The 19,539-nt window shown below is 33.3% G+C and overlaps 1 protein-coding gene across 1 annotated transcript in view; it reads left to right on the plus strand.

Moving 5' to 3' along the window:
• The window catches only part of mamdc4 (MAM domain containing 4), a 102,591-nt gene extending 90,565 nt beyond the window's left edge, over positions 1 to 12,026 (plus strand). The window contains exons 25-29 of the mRNA XM_061980894.2: positions 1,368 to 1,492; positions 1,563 to 1,668; positions 6,836 to 7,017; positions 8,797 to 8,862; positions 11,527 to 12,026. Coding sequence (XP_061836878.2) covers positions 1,368 to 1,492; positions 1,563 to 1,668; positions 6,836 to 7,017; positions 8,797 to 8,862; positions 11,527 to 11,562 — 515 coding nt within the window. The 3' untranslated portion in view covers positions 11,563 to 12,026. The remainder of the gene's footprint in view (positions 1 to 1,367; positions 1,493 to 1,562; positions 1,669 to 6,835; positions 7,018 to 8,796; positions 8,863 to 11,526) is intronic.
• Positions 12,027 to 19,539: the final 7,513 nt, after the last annotated feature.

Below are 19,539 nucleotides of genomic sequence, written 5' to 3' on the forward strand. Positions count from 1 at the left end.
TGCCGACTGAGAACAATTAGGCAAAACCACCTGTCAGGCCCTTCCTTGTGAGAGAATAGCAAAAATACATCACTTACTGTACAACGTCTGCTGTTACTAGGGTGCAGACTGAGAAAAATTAGGCAAAACCATCTGTCGGGCCCTTCCTTGTGAAAGAATAGCAAAAATACATCACTTACTGTACAACGTCTGCTGTCACTAGGATGCCGACTGAGAAAAATTAGGCAAAACCACCTGTCGGGCCCTTCCTTGTGAGAGAATAGCAAAAACACATCACTTACTGTACAAAGTCTGCTGTCACCAGGATGCCGACTGAGAAAAATTAGGCAAAACCACCTGTCGGGCCCTTCCTTGTGAGAGGATAGCAAAAACACATCACTTACTGTACAAAATCTGCTGTCACCAGGATGCCGACTGAGAAAAATTAGGCAAAACCACCTGTCGGGCCCTTCCTTGTGAGAGAATAGCAAAAACACATCACTTACTGTACAACGTCTGCTGTTACTAGGATGCCGACTGAGAAAAATTAGGCAAAACCACCTGTCGGGCCCTTCCTTGTGAAAGAATAGCAAAAACACATCACTTACTGTACAAAGTCTGCTGTCTCAATCATGTGCCTCTCAGTCCTTTCCATCGAGGACGTGGAAGACATCTACCTATTTGGAACCGTGATCGCGGGTTCACCTGCTGATTGGGCTGGGCATTGCTCTGGTTGTATCGTGAAATTCGTAAGACGATGGCAGCCACTCAAGGAGCCCAAAGGCTGTCCGTCGCAATAGAAGGATTGGGTCAGGCTGTGGGATCACAGACTGGGGCGATTTCTGAACTGAATCGCAAGATGGATCACATCATGGAAAAGCTTGTTGAAAGGGGAAAAATTGGATATGAGAGTTAGCATGGACGAATAGAACAGACAAGCCATTGTAATGTCTGCTCGCGGAAAAACAAAAATCCTAATCTACGATTTGACTCCCTCGAATGGCCTTGACGCTGCAACAACAGGAACAGGCTGTTCTGAAAACATCCCCCGAGGACTCTCAAAGATGGATGCTTTTGACCTCCCTCCCTCCTCAATGACACCTGGGAGTCGAACTTTGCTTGCATTGCATGCAGAACGGCCCCAGGCCTATGGACACAACACCACTACACCCAAGACAATGGGCATATACACAAACACTTAGTGGGACTGTGCCGAAAATGTAATTTCAGTTCTTATCTGTCTTGTACATGTTAAGAATGGACAATAATAAAGCATCCTGAACCCTGGTTGCCGTAATGCCGCAACCACCGTTGTGTTTTCACACCTTTTTGTTTTGTTTTGTTGTTTCCTCGTTTTTTTGAATGCATCGTTGTACTTCCTCTTGCAGCAGACAGCCAGCTGAAGGTGTGGACATTGTCCAGAGGTCTTCTCAAGGAGCTGCTGGAGGTGAAAGAACTTGGAGGACCGTGGAGACGCGTGGACATTGACATAATTTCCACGGACGAGTACCAGGTGAGATCCTCACCGCCAACACAACAAACACATGACACTGAATATTAAATATGCTGATTTTTGTTGCCAGATTGTCTTGGAGGGAATCAAAGGTGTGTCCGGGGTCCTGGCTCTGGATGACATTGAGTACACCGTCGGGATCAACTGTGCTAAAAAAGTCACTGATGTCCAGACAAGTAAGGGATGGCAAATATTTAGCATGTTTCATCGCACAAAAAGCAACAATGCTTGTGATTGTTTTGTAGCGAAGGCAAATGGGATTGTGCCAAAAGTGGCCTTTCATTGTGGGCAGGCACACCTGTGCAATAATCCTGCATCTTGATACGTCACACCCGTGAGGTGCACTGCAAAAAGTCAGTGTTCAAAAACAAGAAAAATAATACTAAAATTAGGGGTATTTTATTTGAACTAAGCAAAATTATCTGCCAATAGAACAAGAAAATTTGGCTTGTCAAGACTCTCCAAAACAAGTACAATTAAAGCTGCAAGCAGCGTTGGTCGGGCCCGCGTATTTGGCAGGTGCTAGTCCTAAGTGTCCCAATACTTTTGTCCAGTTTTAGTCCCAAGTGTCCCAATACTTTTGGCAAGTTGTAGTCCTAAGTGTCCCAATACTTTTGTCAAGTTGTAGTCCCAAGTGTCCCAATACTTTTGTCCAGTTTTCGGCCTAAGTGTCCCAATACTTTTGTCCAGTTTTCGGCCTAAGTGTCCCAATACTTTTGTCCGGTGGTAGTCCTAAGTGTCCCAATACTTTTGTCAAGTTGTAGTCCCAAGTGTCCCAATACTTTTGTCCAGTTTTCGGCCTAAGTGTCCCAATACTTTTGTCCAGTTTTCGGCCTAAGTGTCCCAATACTTTTGTCCGGTGGTAGTCATAAGTGTCCCAATACTTTTGACTAGTGTACCTACCTTGTCTGCATTGTGTAGGCACGCTGGTGCTTCCTGCTTTTAAGCAGCCATCTTAAAAAAACAGCAGCGCAGCGGGTCTTTGAAGGGTCATAAAATTAAAACCGGAGCAGGTATTAAAACGCTGTTCTGTTATTTTATACACAAGGGTTTAATCTCTCTCCTGTGTTAGTTTGAAGCCGAAACGACAAACGCGCTCAGAGGAGATAGTTTTTGAAGGAAGGTGACCGGTTTTTTACAAAAAAATTGTTTTGAAGGGGGAATAGCAAACTTCCTGTTGATTTTTGCTGGGGGTTGTCAATTTATGAAATGTAGGTCTAAGTGAGCCCTACATAGAGGTTTTTGTTTCATGTCTCTCCGACCTTCCCAGTGGGAGTTACAGGCAGTTTTTCATCCGAGGAGCAGTTTTTTGTGCGTTTCATTAAAAAATTGCGCTAGAGCACAATTTTGAGATTTGGGGTTAGGTTTTATTTATTAGATCGCAATTTTTGCCAGTCCTGATGTGTGTGTTCAGTTCGGTGAGTTTTGAAGCATGTTAAGGGGGTCAAATTACAGCTCAAAGAGGCAAAAGTGACTGTTTTTAGTACTTTTTTGTCTTGAAGGGGGAATTGCCAACTTCCTGTTGATTTCTGCCCGATGATATACAGTTATGAAAACTAGGTCTAAGTCAGACCTACATACAGGTTTTTGTTTCATGTCTCTCCGATCTTCCTAGTGGGAGATATAGGCAGTCTAGTTTTTTTTTTCCCTAGGGGGCGCTAAAGCGCAATTTTGAGTTTTGGGGTTCGGGTTTTTTTTTTTTTTAAAAAGGTCATTTTCGCAGGTCCTGATGTGTGGGTCAAATATGGTGAGTTTTGAAGCATGTTAAGTGGGTCAAATTACAGTTTAATGTGGCGGCGGAAGAATAAAGAATAATAAAACCTTACAAATACAATAGGTCTCCCTATTGTATTTGGGAGTCCTTATGCAATGGGCCATGCGGGCCCTAATTAGCTAATCTCAATTAACCCAAAAATACCTTAAAATAAGTATATTCTCACTAATAACAAGTGTACTACTATATGAGTACGTATTTTCTATTGTTTCATTGAAAATAAAACAGCAACGTCCATTTGGCTGTCATCTGTTTTGATTATGAGACACAATTGTGTCAAAGTCATGATTTTTTATTTCATGCTTGAAATAAGAAATGGTTACTTTAAAAAAGTAGTTTTATACTTGTGAGTGTTGATGACACAGCTTTGCAACACTTGATGTTCTAGTTTCAAGCATGTTTTACTCAATATAGGTCATAACATCTCAGCAACAAGCTGTAATATCTTACTGAGATCATTTAAAACCCTTAAAACAAGTAAAACACTAACATAAAATCTGCTTAGTGAGAAGAATTATCTTATTAGACAGAAAATAAGCAAATATCTCCCTTATTTGAGATATTTCATCTTACTTAGATTTCAGTTTTTGCAGTGTGGGGTGGATTATCTTGGCAAAGAAGAAATGCTCACTAACACAGATTTGTGAACAATATTTGAGAGGAATAGGTCTTTTGTGTACCGTATTTTCCGGACCATAGGGCGCATCGGACTATAAGGCGCACTGCCGATGAGCGGGTCTACTCAGGTCTATTTTCATACAAAAGAGGCAATAAAGGGGTCATATTATTATTTTTTGTTTCTAAATGTAAAATACTTCCTTGTGGTCTACATAACATGTAATGGTGGTTCTTTGGTCAAAATGTCGCATAGATGATGTTTTACACATCATCTTCAAGTCGCTTTCTGATAGTCGCTTCAGGATGCGCCGTTTTGTGAGCGGTCTTATTTACGTGCCTCCACTTCGACAGCGTCTTCTCCTCGTCACCTTTGTTGTAGCGGTGTAGCGTGCAAGGACGGCTGTTGCTTTTGCATAATATTGCGAAACAAAACACCAGATAATATGTCTTACCTTATGTCAGGTTCAAACACTGATGACATCTATTAAACAAGACAAGAAGCAAGGAATTAAACAGAGACAGAATTAAATTTGGCTCAATTGAGGAGAGACGCGTACACACTGTACCCTTTTACAGTGTCGTCCCACGCCCCTGACGAAAGATTGTATGCCTCCTCTTTCATTTGGACTTTCCCAGATTACATGGCAACAGCTGTGTCTAAGGGATGGGGGTCGTAAACAGCCATCGCCTTTGATTAAGACAGTTCAAAGAAAAAGAGTAAATTAAATTTTTTTTAAAAACATTTAAAAAAAATTAAAAAAAAAAATTTAAAATTAAAAACAATTAAAAACTTTAAAAACATTTTTTTAAAATTAAAAAAAATTGAAAATCATTTTTTACCTTAAATCATTTTTTTTACCTTGAAAATCATTTTTAACCTTGAAAAAAAAAAATGTACTTTGAAAAAAATGTTTACCTTAAAAAAAAATGTTTACCTTGAAAATCATTTTTTACCTTGAAAATCATTTTTTACCTTGAAAAAAAAAATTTACCTTGAAAAAAAATGTTTACCTTGAAAAGGTTTTTTTTACCTTGAAAATCATTTGTTTACCTTGAAAATCATTTTTAACCTTGAAAAAAAAATTTTACTTTGAAAATTTTTTTTTACATTGAAATTCATTTTTTACCTTGAAAAAAAATGTTCACCTTGAAAAAAAAAAATTACCTTGAAAATGTTTTTTTTTACCTTGAAAATCATTTGTTTAGCTTGAAAAAAAATGTTTACCTTGAAAATCATTTTTTTTACCTTGAAATTTTTTTTTTACCTTGAAAATAATTTTTTTACCTTGAAAATCATTTTTAACCTTGAAAAAAAAATGTTACCTTGTTTTAACTTACATTTTTTTTATTAATTTTTTTTTTAATTTTTTTTTTTTTTTTTTAATTTTTTTAATTTTTTTAATTTATTTAATTTTTTACTTTTTTTTTTTTTTTTTTTTTTTTTAAATTAAAAAAAAAATAATTAAAATGTTTTTTTAAATGTTTTTTTAAAAAAATTTAATTTAAAAAAAAATAATTTTTTTTTTAATTTAAAAAAAAAAAATTCAAATTTTTTTTACATTTAAAAAAAAAATGTTTTTAATTTTCTAAAAAAAAATTAATTTAAAAAAAAAAAATTTTCAAGGTTAAAAAAAATGATTTTCAAGGTAAAAAAAATTTTTCAAGGTAACATTTTTTTTTCAAGATACATTTTTTTCAAGGTAAAAAAAGATTTTCAAGGTAAAAAATGATTTTCAAGGTAAAAAAATGTTTTCAAGGTAAATATTTTTTCAAGGTTAAAAAATGATTTTCAAGGTAAAAAAATGATTTTCAAGGTAAAAAAAATTTTCAAGGTAAATTCTTTTTTTCAAGGTTAAACATTTTTTCAAGGTAAAAATGATTTTCAAGGTAAAAAATGATTTTCAAATTTATTTAAAATGATTTTCAAATTTTTTTAAAATGTTTTTCAAATTTTTTTATTTAAAAAAAAATAAATTAATTTTTAAAATTTGTTTTAACTTTTTTTTTAATTTTTTTTAAATTTTTTAAAACAATTTAAAACAATTTAAAACAATTTAAAACAATTTAAAACAATTTTAAAAAATTTTAATTTTTTAAAACAATTTTAACAATTAACATTTTTTTTTAGGGTTAGGGTTAGGGTTAGGGTTAGGATTAGGGTTAGGGTTAGGGTTAGGGTTAAGGTTAGGGTAGGGTTAAGGTTAGGGTTAGGGTTAAGATTAGGGTTAGGGTTAGGGTAAAAAAAATGTTAAAAAGTTAAAAAAAAGTTTAAAAAAAATTAAAAATATTTAAAAAAAATTAAAAAATGTAAAAAAAAAAAAATTTTTTACAAAAATTAAAAAAAATTTTTTAAAAAGTTAAAAAAATTTAGAATTTTTTATTTTCAAGGTTAAAAATTTTTTCAAGGTAAAAATGATTTTCAAATTTTTTTAATTTTTTTAAAATGTTTTTAAATTTAAAAAAAAAAAATTAATTTTTAAAATTTGTTTTAACTTTTTTTTTTTTTTTTTTAAACAATTTAAAACAATTTTTAAAAATTTAAATTGTTTTAATCAATTTTAACAATTAACATTTTTTTTTAGGGTAAGGGTTAAGGTTAGGGTTAGGGTTAGGGTTAGGGCTAAGATTAGGGTTAGGGTTAGGGTTAAGATTAGGGTTAGGGTTAGGGTAAAATTTAAAAAAAAAAAAGTTAAAAAAAAAAGTTAAAAAAAGTTTTTTAAAAATTTTAAATATTTAAAAATATTTAAAAAAAATTAAAAAATTTAAAAAAATTTAAAACATTTTTAAAAAATTAGAAAATTGAAAAAAAAATTAAAAATTTTGAAATAAATTAAAAAAAAAAAAAAAATTAGGGTTAGGGTTAGGGTTAGGGTTAAAAGCTTCCAAAACGCGTCAAGATGGCAACAGATGAACAACATCCACAGGTCAAATGTGTCTTGTTTCCCCTGCAGCGCCGAGGAAGCCTGACAATGCAGGAGGGATCGCAGCCTCGGTCCTGGTGGTCCTGCTGTTGATTGGCACTCTGGTGGGGCTCCTTATTTTCTACCTGCATGTTCAGAGGAGGGCCACGCTTTTGAGCAACCCTTCAGCTGTCGACGGTTTCAGTAACGACACCTACGACCCCAGCGTCACAGTAAGTTCATGTCCCTATATTGTCCTGATCATCACATCTAAATAGGGTTGTCCCAATACCAATATTTTGGTACCAGTACCAAAAAATGGCATTATTATCTTAATTAAAATAATCTTAATTAAACATATTTTTATTATTGCAAGTTTGTCCTTAAATAAAATAGTGAACATACTAGACAACTTGTCTTTTAGTAGTAAGTAAACAAACAAAGACTCCTAATTAGTCTATGCAGTAACATATTGTGTCATTTATACACCTATTATTTTGTCAACGTTATAAAGGACAAGCTGTAAAAATGTGTTATTAATCTACTTGTTAATTTACTGTTAATATCTGATTATTTTCTGTTTTAACATGTTCTATCTACACTTCTGTTAAAATGTAATAATCACTTATTCTTCTCTTCTTTGATACTTTACATTTGTTTTGGATGATACCACACATTTAGGTATCGATCCGATACCAAGTAGTTACAGGATCATACATTGGTCATATTCAAAGTCCTCATGTGTCCAGGAACATATTCTTGAGTTTATAAACAAAAGAAGATTTTGTGATGCTAAAAAATATCGATGTAATCATTGTAGTATCGACTAGATACGCTCCTGTACTTGGTATCATTACAGTGGATGTCAGGTGTAGATCCGATACCAAGTAGTTACAGGATCATACATTGGTCATAATTTAAGTTAAAGTTAAAGTGCCAATGGTGGCCACGCCCGGTAATCATTTTTGGTGATTTAACCCCCAATTCCAAGCAGGGAGGTAATGGGTAACATTTTTATAGTCTTTGGTATGACTTGGCCAGAGTTTGAACTCACAACCTCCCGATAGGCCACTGAGTAATTTAAGTCCTCATGTGTCCAGGGACGTATTTCCTGAGTTTATAAACGTAATATAAATTTTAAAAAAAACAAAAAAAAATTTCAAGGTAAAATTTTTTTTTTCAAGGTAACATTTTTTTTTTCAAGGTACATTTTTTTTTTCAAGGTTAAAAATGATTTTCAAGGTAAACAAATGATTTTCAAGGTAAAAAAAATTTTTCAAGGTAAAAATACTTTTTCAAGGTAAAAAAAAATTTCAAGGTAAAAATACTTTTTCAAGGTAAAAAAAATGTTTCAAGGTAAAAAAAGATTTTCAAGGTAATTTTTTTTTTCAAGGTAAAAAAAATGTTTCAAGGTAATTTTTTTTTTCAAGGTTAAAAATGATTTTCAAGGTAAAAAAATTTTCTTTCAAGGTAAAAAAAATAATTTTCAGGGTAAAAAATGATTTTCAATTTTTTTAAATTTTTTAAAAATATTTTTAAATGTTTTAATATTTTTTTAATTTTTTAATTTTTTTTAATTTTCTTTTTAATTTTTTTAATTTTTTTTAATTTTTTTTAATTTTTTTTAATTTTTTTTAATTTTTTTTAATTTTTTTTAATTTTTTTTAATTTTTTTTAATTTTTTTTAATTTTTTTTAATTTTTTTAAAAAAAAATTATTTTTTTTTTATTTTTTTTATTTTTTTTTTATTTTTTTTTATTTTTTAAAACAATTTAAAACAATTTAAAAAAAATTTAAAAGTACTCTGTGTTTGTGCGCTGCCGAACATGCTCCTCTGCTCGTAAAACCAGCAAAGGCATGGCGGACCGGTACTTTTTAGAGGCGGTATAATACCGAACACGATTCATTAGTATCGCAGTACTACACTAGTACTAGTATACCGTACAACTCTACATCTAATCATCATCAGGAGGATGTTGACATGTTCTGATTCATGATGATGTCCACGTCAGGAGAACCACGTCAGAATTCCCCCTGCACAAAACCACCCGATGGCCGCCGGTATCAACGTCTTCTCTGTGAGTCAAGACAATTGCTCTCAAATACTGTAAATCCACAAAGGACGATCAACCGAGTCAATGTCATGTGCTTCAACTACCTCAACTTAAGAGTGTTTGGAGATAAGAGCTTCCTCTCGGCTGATTGTTGCGCTTTAAGTTGCAAGTCAAACATTTAGTTACCCGAGTTAGTTGGTGTACCAAATGTCACAATGAACACCGCAAGTTCTGACCCGAACACCTGGTCTTGGGATGGAAGAAAGTGGGTGTCAAGGGCAATACTGAGAGAAAGAAGTGGATGATATTCATTGAATTAAAAAAATAAATCATCAAAAACATGAGAGAGCGTGTCACCAGTAAATAATTTCCTTTCACACACACTACTGAAACACTCTCAAACACACGACTAAAATGTTTTCCTCTCACATACACTACTGAAACACTCTCCTACACACGACTGAAACTCTCATTCACACTACTGAAATGTTTTCCTCTCACACATACACTACTGAAACACTCTCATACACACTACTGAAACTCTCATTCACACGACTGAAATGTTTTCCTCTCACATACACTACTGAAACACTCTCATACACACTACTGAAACTCTCATTCACACTTCTTAAATGTTTTCCTCTCACACAAACTACTGAAACACTCTCAAACACACGGCTGAAATGTTTTCCTCTCATATACACTACTGAAACACTCTCATACACACTACTGAAACTCTCATTCACACGACTGAAATGTTTTCCTCTCACATACACTACTGAAACACTCTCATACACTACTGAAACTCTCATTCACACTTCTTAAATGTTTTCCTCTCACACAAACTACTGAAACACACGACTGAAATGTTTTCCTCTCACATACACTACTGAAACACTCTCATACACACTACTGAAACTCTCATTCACACGACTGAAATGTTTTCCTCTCACGTACACTACTGAAACACTCTCATACACACTACTGAAATTCTCATTCACACTACTTAAATGTTTTCCTCTCACACATACTACTGAAACACTCTCAAACACACGACTGAAATGTTTTCCTTTCACATACACTACTGAAGCACTCTCATACACACTACTGAAACTCTCATTCACACGACTGAAATGTTTTCCTCTCACATACACTACTGAAACACTCTCATACACACTACTGAAACTCTCATTCACACGACTGAAATGTTTTCCTCTCACATACACTACTGAAACACTCTCATACGCACTACTGAAACTCTCATTCACACTTCTTAAATGTTTTCCTCTCACACAAACTACTGAAACACTCTCAAACACACGGCTGAAATGTTTTCCTCTCACATACACTACTGAAACACTCTCATACACACTACTGAAACTCTCATTCACACGACTGAAATGTTTTCCTCTCACATACACTACTGAAACACTCATACAGACTACTGAAACTCTCATTCACACGACTGAAATGTTTTCCTCTCACATACACTACTGAAACACTCATACACACTACTGAAACTCTCATTCACACTTCTTAAATGTTTTCCTCTCACACAAACGACTGAAACACTCTCAAACACACGACTGAAATGTTTTCCTCTCACATACACTACTGAAACACTCTCATACACACTACTGAAACTCTCATTCACACGACTGAAATGTTTTCCTCTCACATACACTACTGAAACACTCTCATACACACTACTGAAACTCTCATTCACACGACTGAAATGTTTTCCTCTCGCATACACTACTGAAACACTCTCATACACTACTGAAACTCTCATTCACACGACTGAAATGTTTTCCTCTCACATACACTACTGAAACACTCTCCTACACACTACTGAAACTCTCATTCACACTACTGAAATGTTTTCCTCTCACACACACTACTGAAACACTCTCAAACACACGACTGAAATGTTTTCCTCTCACATACACTACTGAAACACTCTCATACACAACTACTGAAACTCTCATTCACACGACTGAAATGTTTTCCTCTCACATACACTACTGAAACACTCTCATACACACAACTGAAACTCCCATTCACACTTCTTAAATGTTTTCCTCTCACACATACTACTGAAACACTCTCAAACACACGACTGAAATGTTTTCCTCTCACATACACTACTGAAACTCTCATTCACACTTCTGAAATGTTTCCCTCTCACACATACTACTGAAGTACGATTAGTACATTACTAACTTCTTCTTCACCTGAAATGTTTGTTACTTCCCAGGTGTCATAGTTTTGATGCCTTCAGTGACAATCTACAATGTAAATAGTCATGAAAATAAAGGAAACACATTGAATGGAGAGAAGGTGTGTCCAAACTTTTGGCCTGTACTGTATATTTATATGTATATATTGATAAATGCATGTATTTACAGACAGAGACTTTAGAGTCCTTTCTTGTTTCTTTATCTCAAAATCGATTTCTTGTTGTTGTTGTTTTGTTTGTTTTTTCTCTCTATTAGACATGTACAAAGTGAATGTGGAAAGGGTCGGCATAGTAAAAGCTTTTAGCTTCAGCCTGTACCTTATTGGTCAGGAAATGTCAACCGATACTTTTATTCATTTATCTGAAGTGTACTGTTTACATGAACTGATGACCAAATGAAAAACCATTGAATGAATCCATGAGTTAATTGGACTCTTGTATTTGTGCAGGACTCTGCTGGTGTCAGAGAGAGGGAGGTGGCGTGAAGCAGGAGGAAAAGGCGCCACTACAAAAGTGGCCTGGTGAAATTTAGGCGATATCACAGCAGAAGAACTGCTTGTGTCGACCTTGCATCAAACACACACACTCACTAACACTAATACACACATACAGTATCCACACTGATAAGGGTCTAATCAGGGCACCGTACGGTATGGCCATGTCCTCAAGGCGGTCCAGCTTGTTTCCTGTGGACGGATATGGCGGCTGAAAGCCGGAGGACAACATTTGGTTGGTCGACATTTGTCTGACATGCTAGCTCTGTTAAAGCAGCACACACTTTCAGACATTTACAGTGCATTGTGGGTAGGCGCTAATTAAAGTTGCATTGTGGAGCTTGATTGATTAAGAATTGATCAATTCTGTCTTAAATAAATGGCCGCGAGGCATGAAGAAGGATGACAATAATATATAATTATTGAAGAATACATTAAATTCATGAGCATTGAAATGTTGTGGATTAATTATTATGAATAGTATATTGAAGTAGGGAAGGGATTCATACGGCCCCATTCCTGGGTGGATCTCGCTTGAGATCTGCTGAAAATGATGGAAAGCGCCACTTTATATAGCAACTGATGCGATGTTCAAAGTTGGGGTTGTCACAAAAGAAATTTTAAGATATTCAAAACTACTACTAATTCGTCATGTTCCATGTGTCGGGTAATAAACCGCGACTAATGGGGCCATATGAATTATCTTCCAACTGTAATAACGATGTAGTAAAATATCCAATGATTAGAATAGAATAAAAAATACTTTATTGATCCCCGGGGTAAATTCAGTGCCACAGTTTGCTCACAATAAAGAATAAACACTTGGGTATTTTTTTACATGTGAATAATATAAATACAGTCTATTGTACAGCATTGTTCACATGTGAATAATATAAATACAGTCTATTATACAGCATTATTCACATGTGAATAATATAAATACAGTCTATTATACAGCATTATTCACATGTGAATAATATAAATACAGTCTATTATACAGCATTATTCACATGTGAATAACATAAATAGTCTATTATACAGCATTATTCACATGTGAATAATATAAATACAGTCTATTATACAGCATTATTCACATGTGAATAATATAAATACAGTCTATTATACAGCATTATTCACATGTGAATAACATAAATACAGTCTATTATACAGCATTATTCACATGTGAATAATATAAATACAGTCTATTATGTAGCATTATTCACATGTGAATAATATAAATACAGACTATTATATAGCATTATTCACATGTGAATAATATAAATACATTCTATTATACAGCATTATTCACATGTGAATAATATAAATAGTCTATTATACAGCCTTATTCACATGTGAATAATATAAATACAGTCTATTATATAGCATTATTCACATGTGAATAATATAAATACAGTCTATTATATAGCATTATTCACATGAGAATAATATAAATACAGTCTATTATACAGCATTATTCACATGTGAATAATATAAATATAGTCTATTATACAGCATTATTCACATGTGAATAACATAAATACAGTCTATTATACAGCATTATTCACATGTGAATAATATAAATACAGTCTATTATACAGCATTATTCACATGTGAATAATATAAATACAGTCTATTATACAGCATTATTCACATGTGAATAACATAAATAGTCTATTATACAGCATTATTCACATGTGAATAATATAAATACAGTCTATTATACAGCATTATTCACATGTGAATAACATAAATACAGTCTATTATACAGCATTATTCACATGTGAATAATATAAATACAGTCTATTATGTAGCATTATTCACATGTGAATAATATAAATACAGACTATTATATAGCATTATTCACATGTGAATAATATAAATACATTCTATTATACAGCATTATTCACATGTGAATAATATAGTCTATTATACAGCCTTATTCACATGTGAATAATATAAATACAGTCTATTATATAGCATTATTCACATGTGAATAATATAAATACAGTCTATTATATAGCATTATTCACATGAGAATAATATAAATACAGTCTATTATACAGCATTATTCACATGTGAATAATATAAATATAGTCTATTATACAGCATTATTCACATGTGAATAACATAAATACAGTCTATTATACAGCATTATTCACATGTGAATAATATAAATACAGTCTATTATACAGCATTATTCACATGTGAATAATATAAATACAGTCTATTATATAGCATTATTCACATGTGAATAATATAAATACAGTCTATTATATAGCATTATTCACATGTGAATAATATAAATACAGTCTATTATACAGCATTATTCACATGTGAATAATATAAATACAGTCTATTATACAGCATTATTCACATGTGAATAATATAAATACAGTCTATTATATAGCATTATTCACATGAGAATAATATAAATACAGTCTATTATACAGCATTATTCACATGTGAATAATATAAATATAGTCTATTATACAGCATTATTCACATGTGAATAACATAAATACAGTCTATTATACAGCATTATTCACATGTGAATAATATAAATACAGTCTATTATACAGCATTATTCACATGTGAATAATATAAATACAGTCTATTATATAGCATTATTCACATGTGAATAATATAAATACAGTCTATTATATAGCATTATTCACATGTGAATAATATAAATACAGTCTATTATACAGCATTATTCACATGTGAATAATATAAATACAGTCTATTATACAGCATTATTCACATGTGAATAATATAAATACAGTCTATTATACAGCATTATTCACATGTGAATAATATAAATACAGTCTATTATACAGCATTATTCACATGTGAATAACAAATACAGTCTATTATACAGCATTATTCACATGTGAATAATATAAATACAGTCTATTATATAGCATTATTCACATGTGAATAATATAAATATAGTCTATTATACAGCATTATTCACATGTGACTAACATAAATACAGTCTATTATACAGCATTATTCACATGTGAATAATATAAATACAGTCTATTATACAGCATTATTCACATGTGAATAATATAAATACAGTCTATTATATAGCATTATTCACATGTGAATAATATAAATACAGTCTATTATATAGCATTATTCACATGTGAATAATATAAATACAGTCTATTATACAGCATTATTCACATGTGAATAATATAAATACAGTCTATTATACAGCATTATTCACATGTGAATAATATAAATACAGTCTATTATACAGCATTATTCACATGTGAATAACATAAATAGTCTATTATACAGCATTATTCACATGTGAATAATATAAATACAGTCTATTATACAGCATTATTCACATGTGAATAATATAAATACAGTCTATTATACAGCATTATTCACATGTGAATAACATAAATACAGTCTATTATACAGCATTATTCACATGTGAATAATATAAATACAGTCTATTGTACAGCATTATTCACATGTGAATAATATAGTCTATTATACAGCATTATTCACATGTGAATAATATAAATACAGTCTATTGTACAGCATTATTCACATGTGAATAATATAGTCTATTATACAGCATTATTCACATGTGAATAATATAAATACAGTCTATTGTACAGCATTATTCACATGTGAATAATATAAATACAGTCTATTATACAGCATTATTCACATGTGAATAATATAAATACAGTCTATTATACAGCATTATTCACATGTGAATAATATAAATAGAGTCTATTATACAGCATTATTCACATGTGAATAATATTAATACAGTCTATTATACAACATTATTCACATGTGAATAATATAAATACAGTCTATTATACAGCATTATTCACATGTGAATAATATAAATACAGTCTATTATACGGCATTATTCACATGTGAATGATATAAATACAGTCTATTATACAGCATTATTCGCATGTGATTAATATAAATAGTCTATTATACAGCATTATTCACATGTGAATAATATAAATACAGTCCATTATACAGCATTATTCACATGTGAATAATATAAATACAGTCTATTATGTAGCATTATTCACATGTGAATAATATAAATACAGTCTATTATACAACATTATTCACATGTGAATAATATAAATACAGTCTATTATACAGCATTATTCACATGTGTATAATATAAATACAGTCTATTATACAGCATTATTCACATGTGAATAATATAAATACAGTCTATTATACAGCATTATTCACATGTGAATAATATACATACAGTCTTATTATACAGCATTATTCACATGTGAATGATATAAATACAGTCTATTATACAGCATTATTCACATGTGAATAATATAAATAAAGTCTATTATACATTTAAGTACAGTCAAAAAGGAACATATGCATTATTGATTTTAAAATGATTTAATAGTAATAATCAATATTTTGTAAGATAATAACCAATGTTCCAGTGACTTTCTTGAGGCACCAGGGCAGAGTCACACCCTCTCCCTAATTTGACCATAAAGTATTCTTTCCAAGAAGAGGGCGATGACGACATCCTGTCCCTAGCAACTGCCTCGTCTCTAAGGCAACATTCTCCCATGTCTGCAGCTCTCATCTGCTCAGTGAGAGAAAGACAATCTGTGCAGGTAAAGTAGATGACATCATGCCTGTTGTCATGGTTGCGTGGAGAGTCCTTTGTGTCTGGCGACACGAAGGTCTGGAAAACTGAAAATTGTGCGTAGTTTCTTTTTTTTTTTCCCCCCCCATCATCGCTTGTGACTATTTTTTACGACCGTTCTTACCCAGCTTAATGGATCCCACTGTGCTCGTTGTCTTATTGTATGTGATGATCGTACACGAGCTGGTCTGTGGATGGATGCAGTACAGGAGTGCCAAGCCCTGCCATCAAGCTGCACCTCGCTCAAGGTGTGTGGACTTTAAACTTCAACACGGCTGTAGCAGTATATAAAAAAGGGTCGTTAGGGACAGTCTTCAGAATTACCTCTTACACACACTACTGAAATGCTCTCACGCATAAAGTGAAATCCTTTCACACATACAACTGAAATTGTTTTCTCTCACACGCACAAGTGAAACGCTCTCACACACACACACAAGTGAAGTCCAGTTTACACATACGAGTGAAAAATAATTATGTGTGTGTGTGTGAGAGGAAATTATTTCAGTAGTGTATATGAGAGTGTATCAGTAGTGTGTGTGAGAGGAAAACATTTCAGTAGTGTGTATGAGAGTGTTTCAGTAGTGTGTGAGAGGAAATTATTTCAGTAGTGTATATGAGAGTGTATCAGTAGTGTGTGTGAGAGGAAAACATTTCAGTAGTGTGTATGAGAGTGTTTCAGTAGTGTGTGTGTGAGAGGAAAACATTTCAGTAGTGAATGAGAGTGTTTCAGTGGTGTGTGTGAGAGGAAAACATGTCAGTAGTGAGTTTGAGAGAAAAACATTTCAGTAGAATCTAAAAGTGTTTCAGTAGTAATAGTGAGAGGAAAAAATTTCAGTAGTATGGAAGAGAGTGTTTCAGTAGCGTGTATGAGTGTTTCAGTAGTGTGTGTGAGAGTGTTTCAGTAGTGTGTGTGAGAGGAAAACATTTCAGTAGTGTGTATGAGAGTGTTTCAGTAGTGTGTGTGAGAGGAAAATGTTTCAGTAGTGTGTATGAGAGTGTTTCAGTAGTGTGTGAGAGGAAAACATTTCAGTAGTGTGTTTAAGAGGAAAACATTTCAGTAGAGTGTATGAGAGTGTTTCAGTAGTGTGTGAGAGAGGAAATTATTTCAGTAGTGTGTATGAGAGTGTTTCAGTAGTGTGCGTGAGAGGAAAACATTTCAGTAGTGTATGAGAGTGTTTCAGTGGTGTGTGTGAGAGGAAAACATGTCAGTAATGTGTTTGAGAGAAAAACATTTCAGTAGAATCTATGAAAGTGTTTCAGTAGTAATAGTGAGAGGAAAAATTTCAGTAGTATGGAAGAGAGTGTTTCAGTAGTGTGCGTGAGAGTGTTTCAGTAGTGTGTGTGAGAGGAAAACATTTCAGTAGTGTGTATGAGAGTGTTTCAGTAGTGTGTGTGAGAGGAAAATGTTTCAGTAGTGTGTGTGAGAGTGTTTCAGTAGTGTGTGAGAGGAAATTATTTCAGTAGTGTATATGAGAGTGTATCAGTAGTGTGTGTGAGAGGAAATTATTTCAGTAGTGTGTATGAGAGTGTTTCAGTAGTGTGTGTGAGAGGAAAACATGTCAGTAGTGGGTTTGAGAGAAAAACATTTTAGTTGAGACTATGAGAGTGTTTCAGTAGTAATAGTGAGAGGAAAAAATTTCAGTAGTATGGAAGAGAGTGTTTCAGTAGTGTGCGTGAGAGTGTTTCAGTAGTGTGTGTGAGAGAAAAACATTTCAGTAGTGTGTGTGAGAGTGTTTCAGTAGTGTGTGTGAGAGGAAAACGTTTCAGTAGTGTGTGTGAGAGTGTTTCAGTAGTGTGTGAGAGGAAAACATTTCAGTGGTGTGTTTAAGAGGAAAACATTTCAGTAGAGTGTGTGAGAGTGTTTCAGTAGTGTGTGAGAGAGGAAATTATTTCAGTAGTGTGTATGAGAGTGTTTCAGTAGTGTGTGTGAGAGGGTTTCAGTAGTGTGTGTGAGAGGAAAACATTTCAGTAGTGTGTATGAGAGTGTTTCAGTAGTGCGTATGAGAGTGTTTCAGTAGTGTGTGTGAGAGGAAAACAATTTCAGTAGTGTCTATGAGAGTGTTTCAGTAGTGTGTGTGAGATGAAAACATGTCAGTAGTGGGTTTGAGAGAAAAACATTTCAGTAGAGACTATGAGAGTGTTTCAGTAGTGATAGTGAGAGGAAAAAATTTCAGTAGTATGGAAGAGATTGTTTCAGTAGTGTGTATGAGTGTTTCAGTAGTGTGCGTGAGAGTGTTTCAGTAGTGTGTGTGAGAGGAAAACATTTCAGTAGTGTGTGTATGAGAGTGTTTCAGTAGTGTGTGTGAGAGGAAAATGTTTCAGTAGTGTGTATGAGAGTGTTTCAGTAGTGTGTGAGAGGAAATTATTTCAGTAGTGTATATGAGAGTGTATCAGTAGTGTGTGTGAGAGGAAAACATTTCAGTAGTGTGTATGAGAGTGTTTCAGTAGTGTGTGTGTGAGAGGAAAACATTTCAGTAGTGTGTATGAGAGTGTTTCAGTAGTGTGTGTGAGATAAAAACATGTCAGTAGTGGGTTTGAGAGGAAAACATTTCAGTAGAGTCTAAGAGTGTTTCAGTAGTAATAGTGAGAGGAAAAAATGTCAGTAGTATGGAAGAGAGTGTTTCAGTAGTGTGTATGAGAGGAAAACATTTCAGTAGTGTGCATGAGAGTATTTCAGTAGTGTGTGTGAGAGGAAAACATTTCAGTAGTGTGTGAGAGAGTGTTTCAGTAGTGTGTGAGAGGAAAACATTTCAGTAGTGTGTTTAAGAGGAAAACATTTCAGTAGAGTGTATGAGAGTGTTTCAGTAGTGTGTGAGAGAGGAAATTATTTCAGTAGTGTGTATGAGAGTGTTTCAGTAGTGTGTGTGAGAGGGTTTCAATAGTGTGTGTAAGAGGAAAACATTTCAGTAGTGTGTATGAGAGTGTTCCAGTAGTGTATGTGAGAGGAAAACATTTCAGTAGTGTGTATGAGAGTATTTCAGTAGTGTGTGTGAGAGGAAAACGTTTCAGTAGTGTGTGTGAGAGTGTTTCAGTAGTGTGTGAGAGGAAAACATTTCAGTGGTGTGTTTAAGAGGAAAACATTTCAGTAGAGTGTGTGAGAGTGTTTCAGTAGTGTGTGAGAGAGGAAATTATTTCAGTAGTGTGTATGAGAGTGTTTCAGTAGTGAGTGTGAGAGGGTTTCAGTAGTGTGTGTGAGAGGAAAACATTTCAGTAGTGTGTATGAGAGTGTTTCAGTAGTGCGTATGAGAGTGTTTCAGTAGTGTGTGTGAGAGGAAAACAATTTCAGTAGT

This window comes from Nerophis lumbriciformis, linkage group LG20 (assembly GCF_033978685.3).
Source record: "Nerophis lumbriciformis linkage group LG20, RoL_Nlum_v2.1, whole genome shotgun sequence".
Classification (NCBI taxonomy): Eukaryota; Metazoa; Chordata; class Actinopteri; order Syngnathiformes; family Syngnathidae; genus Nerophis; species Nerophis lumbriciformis.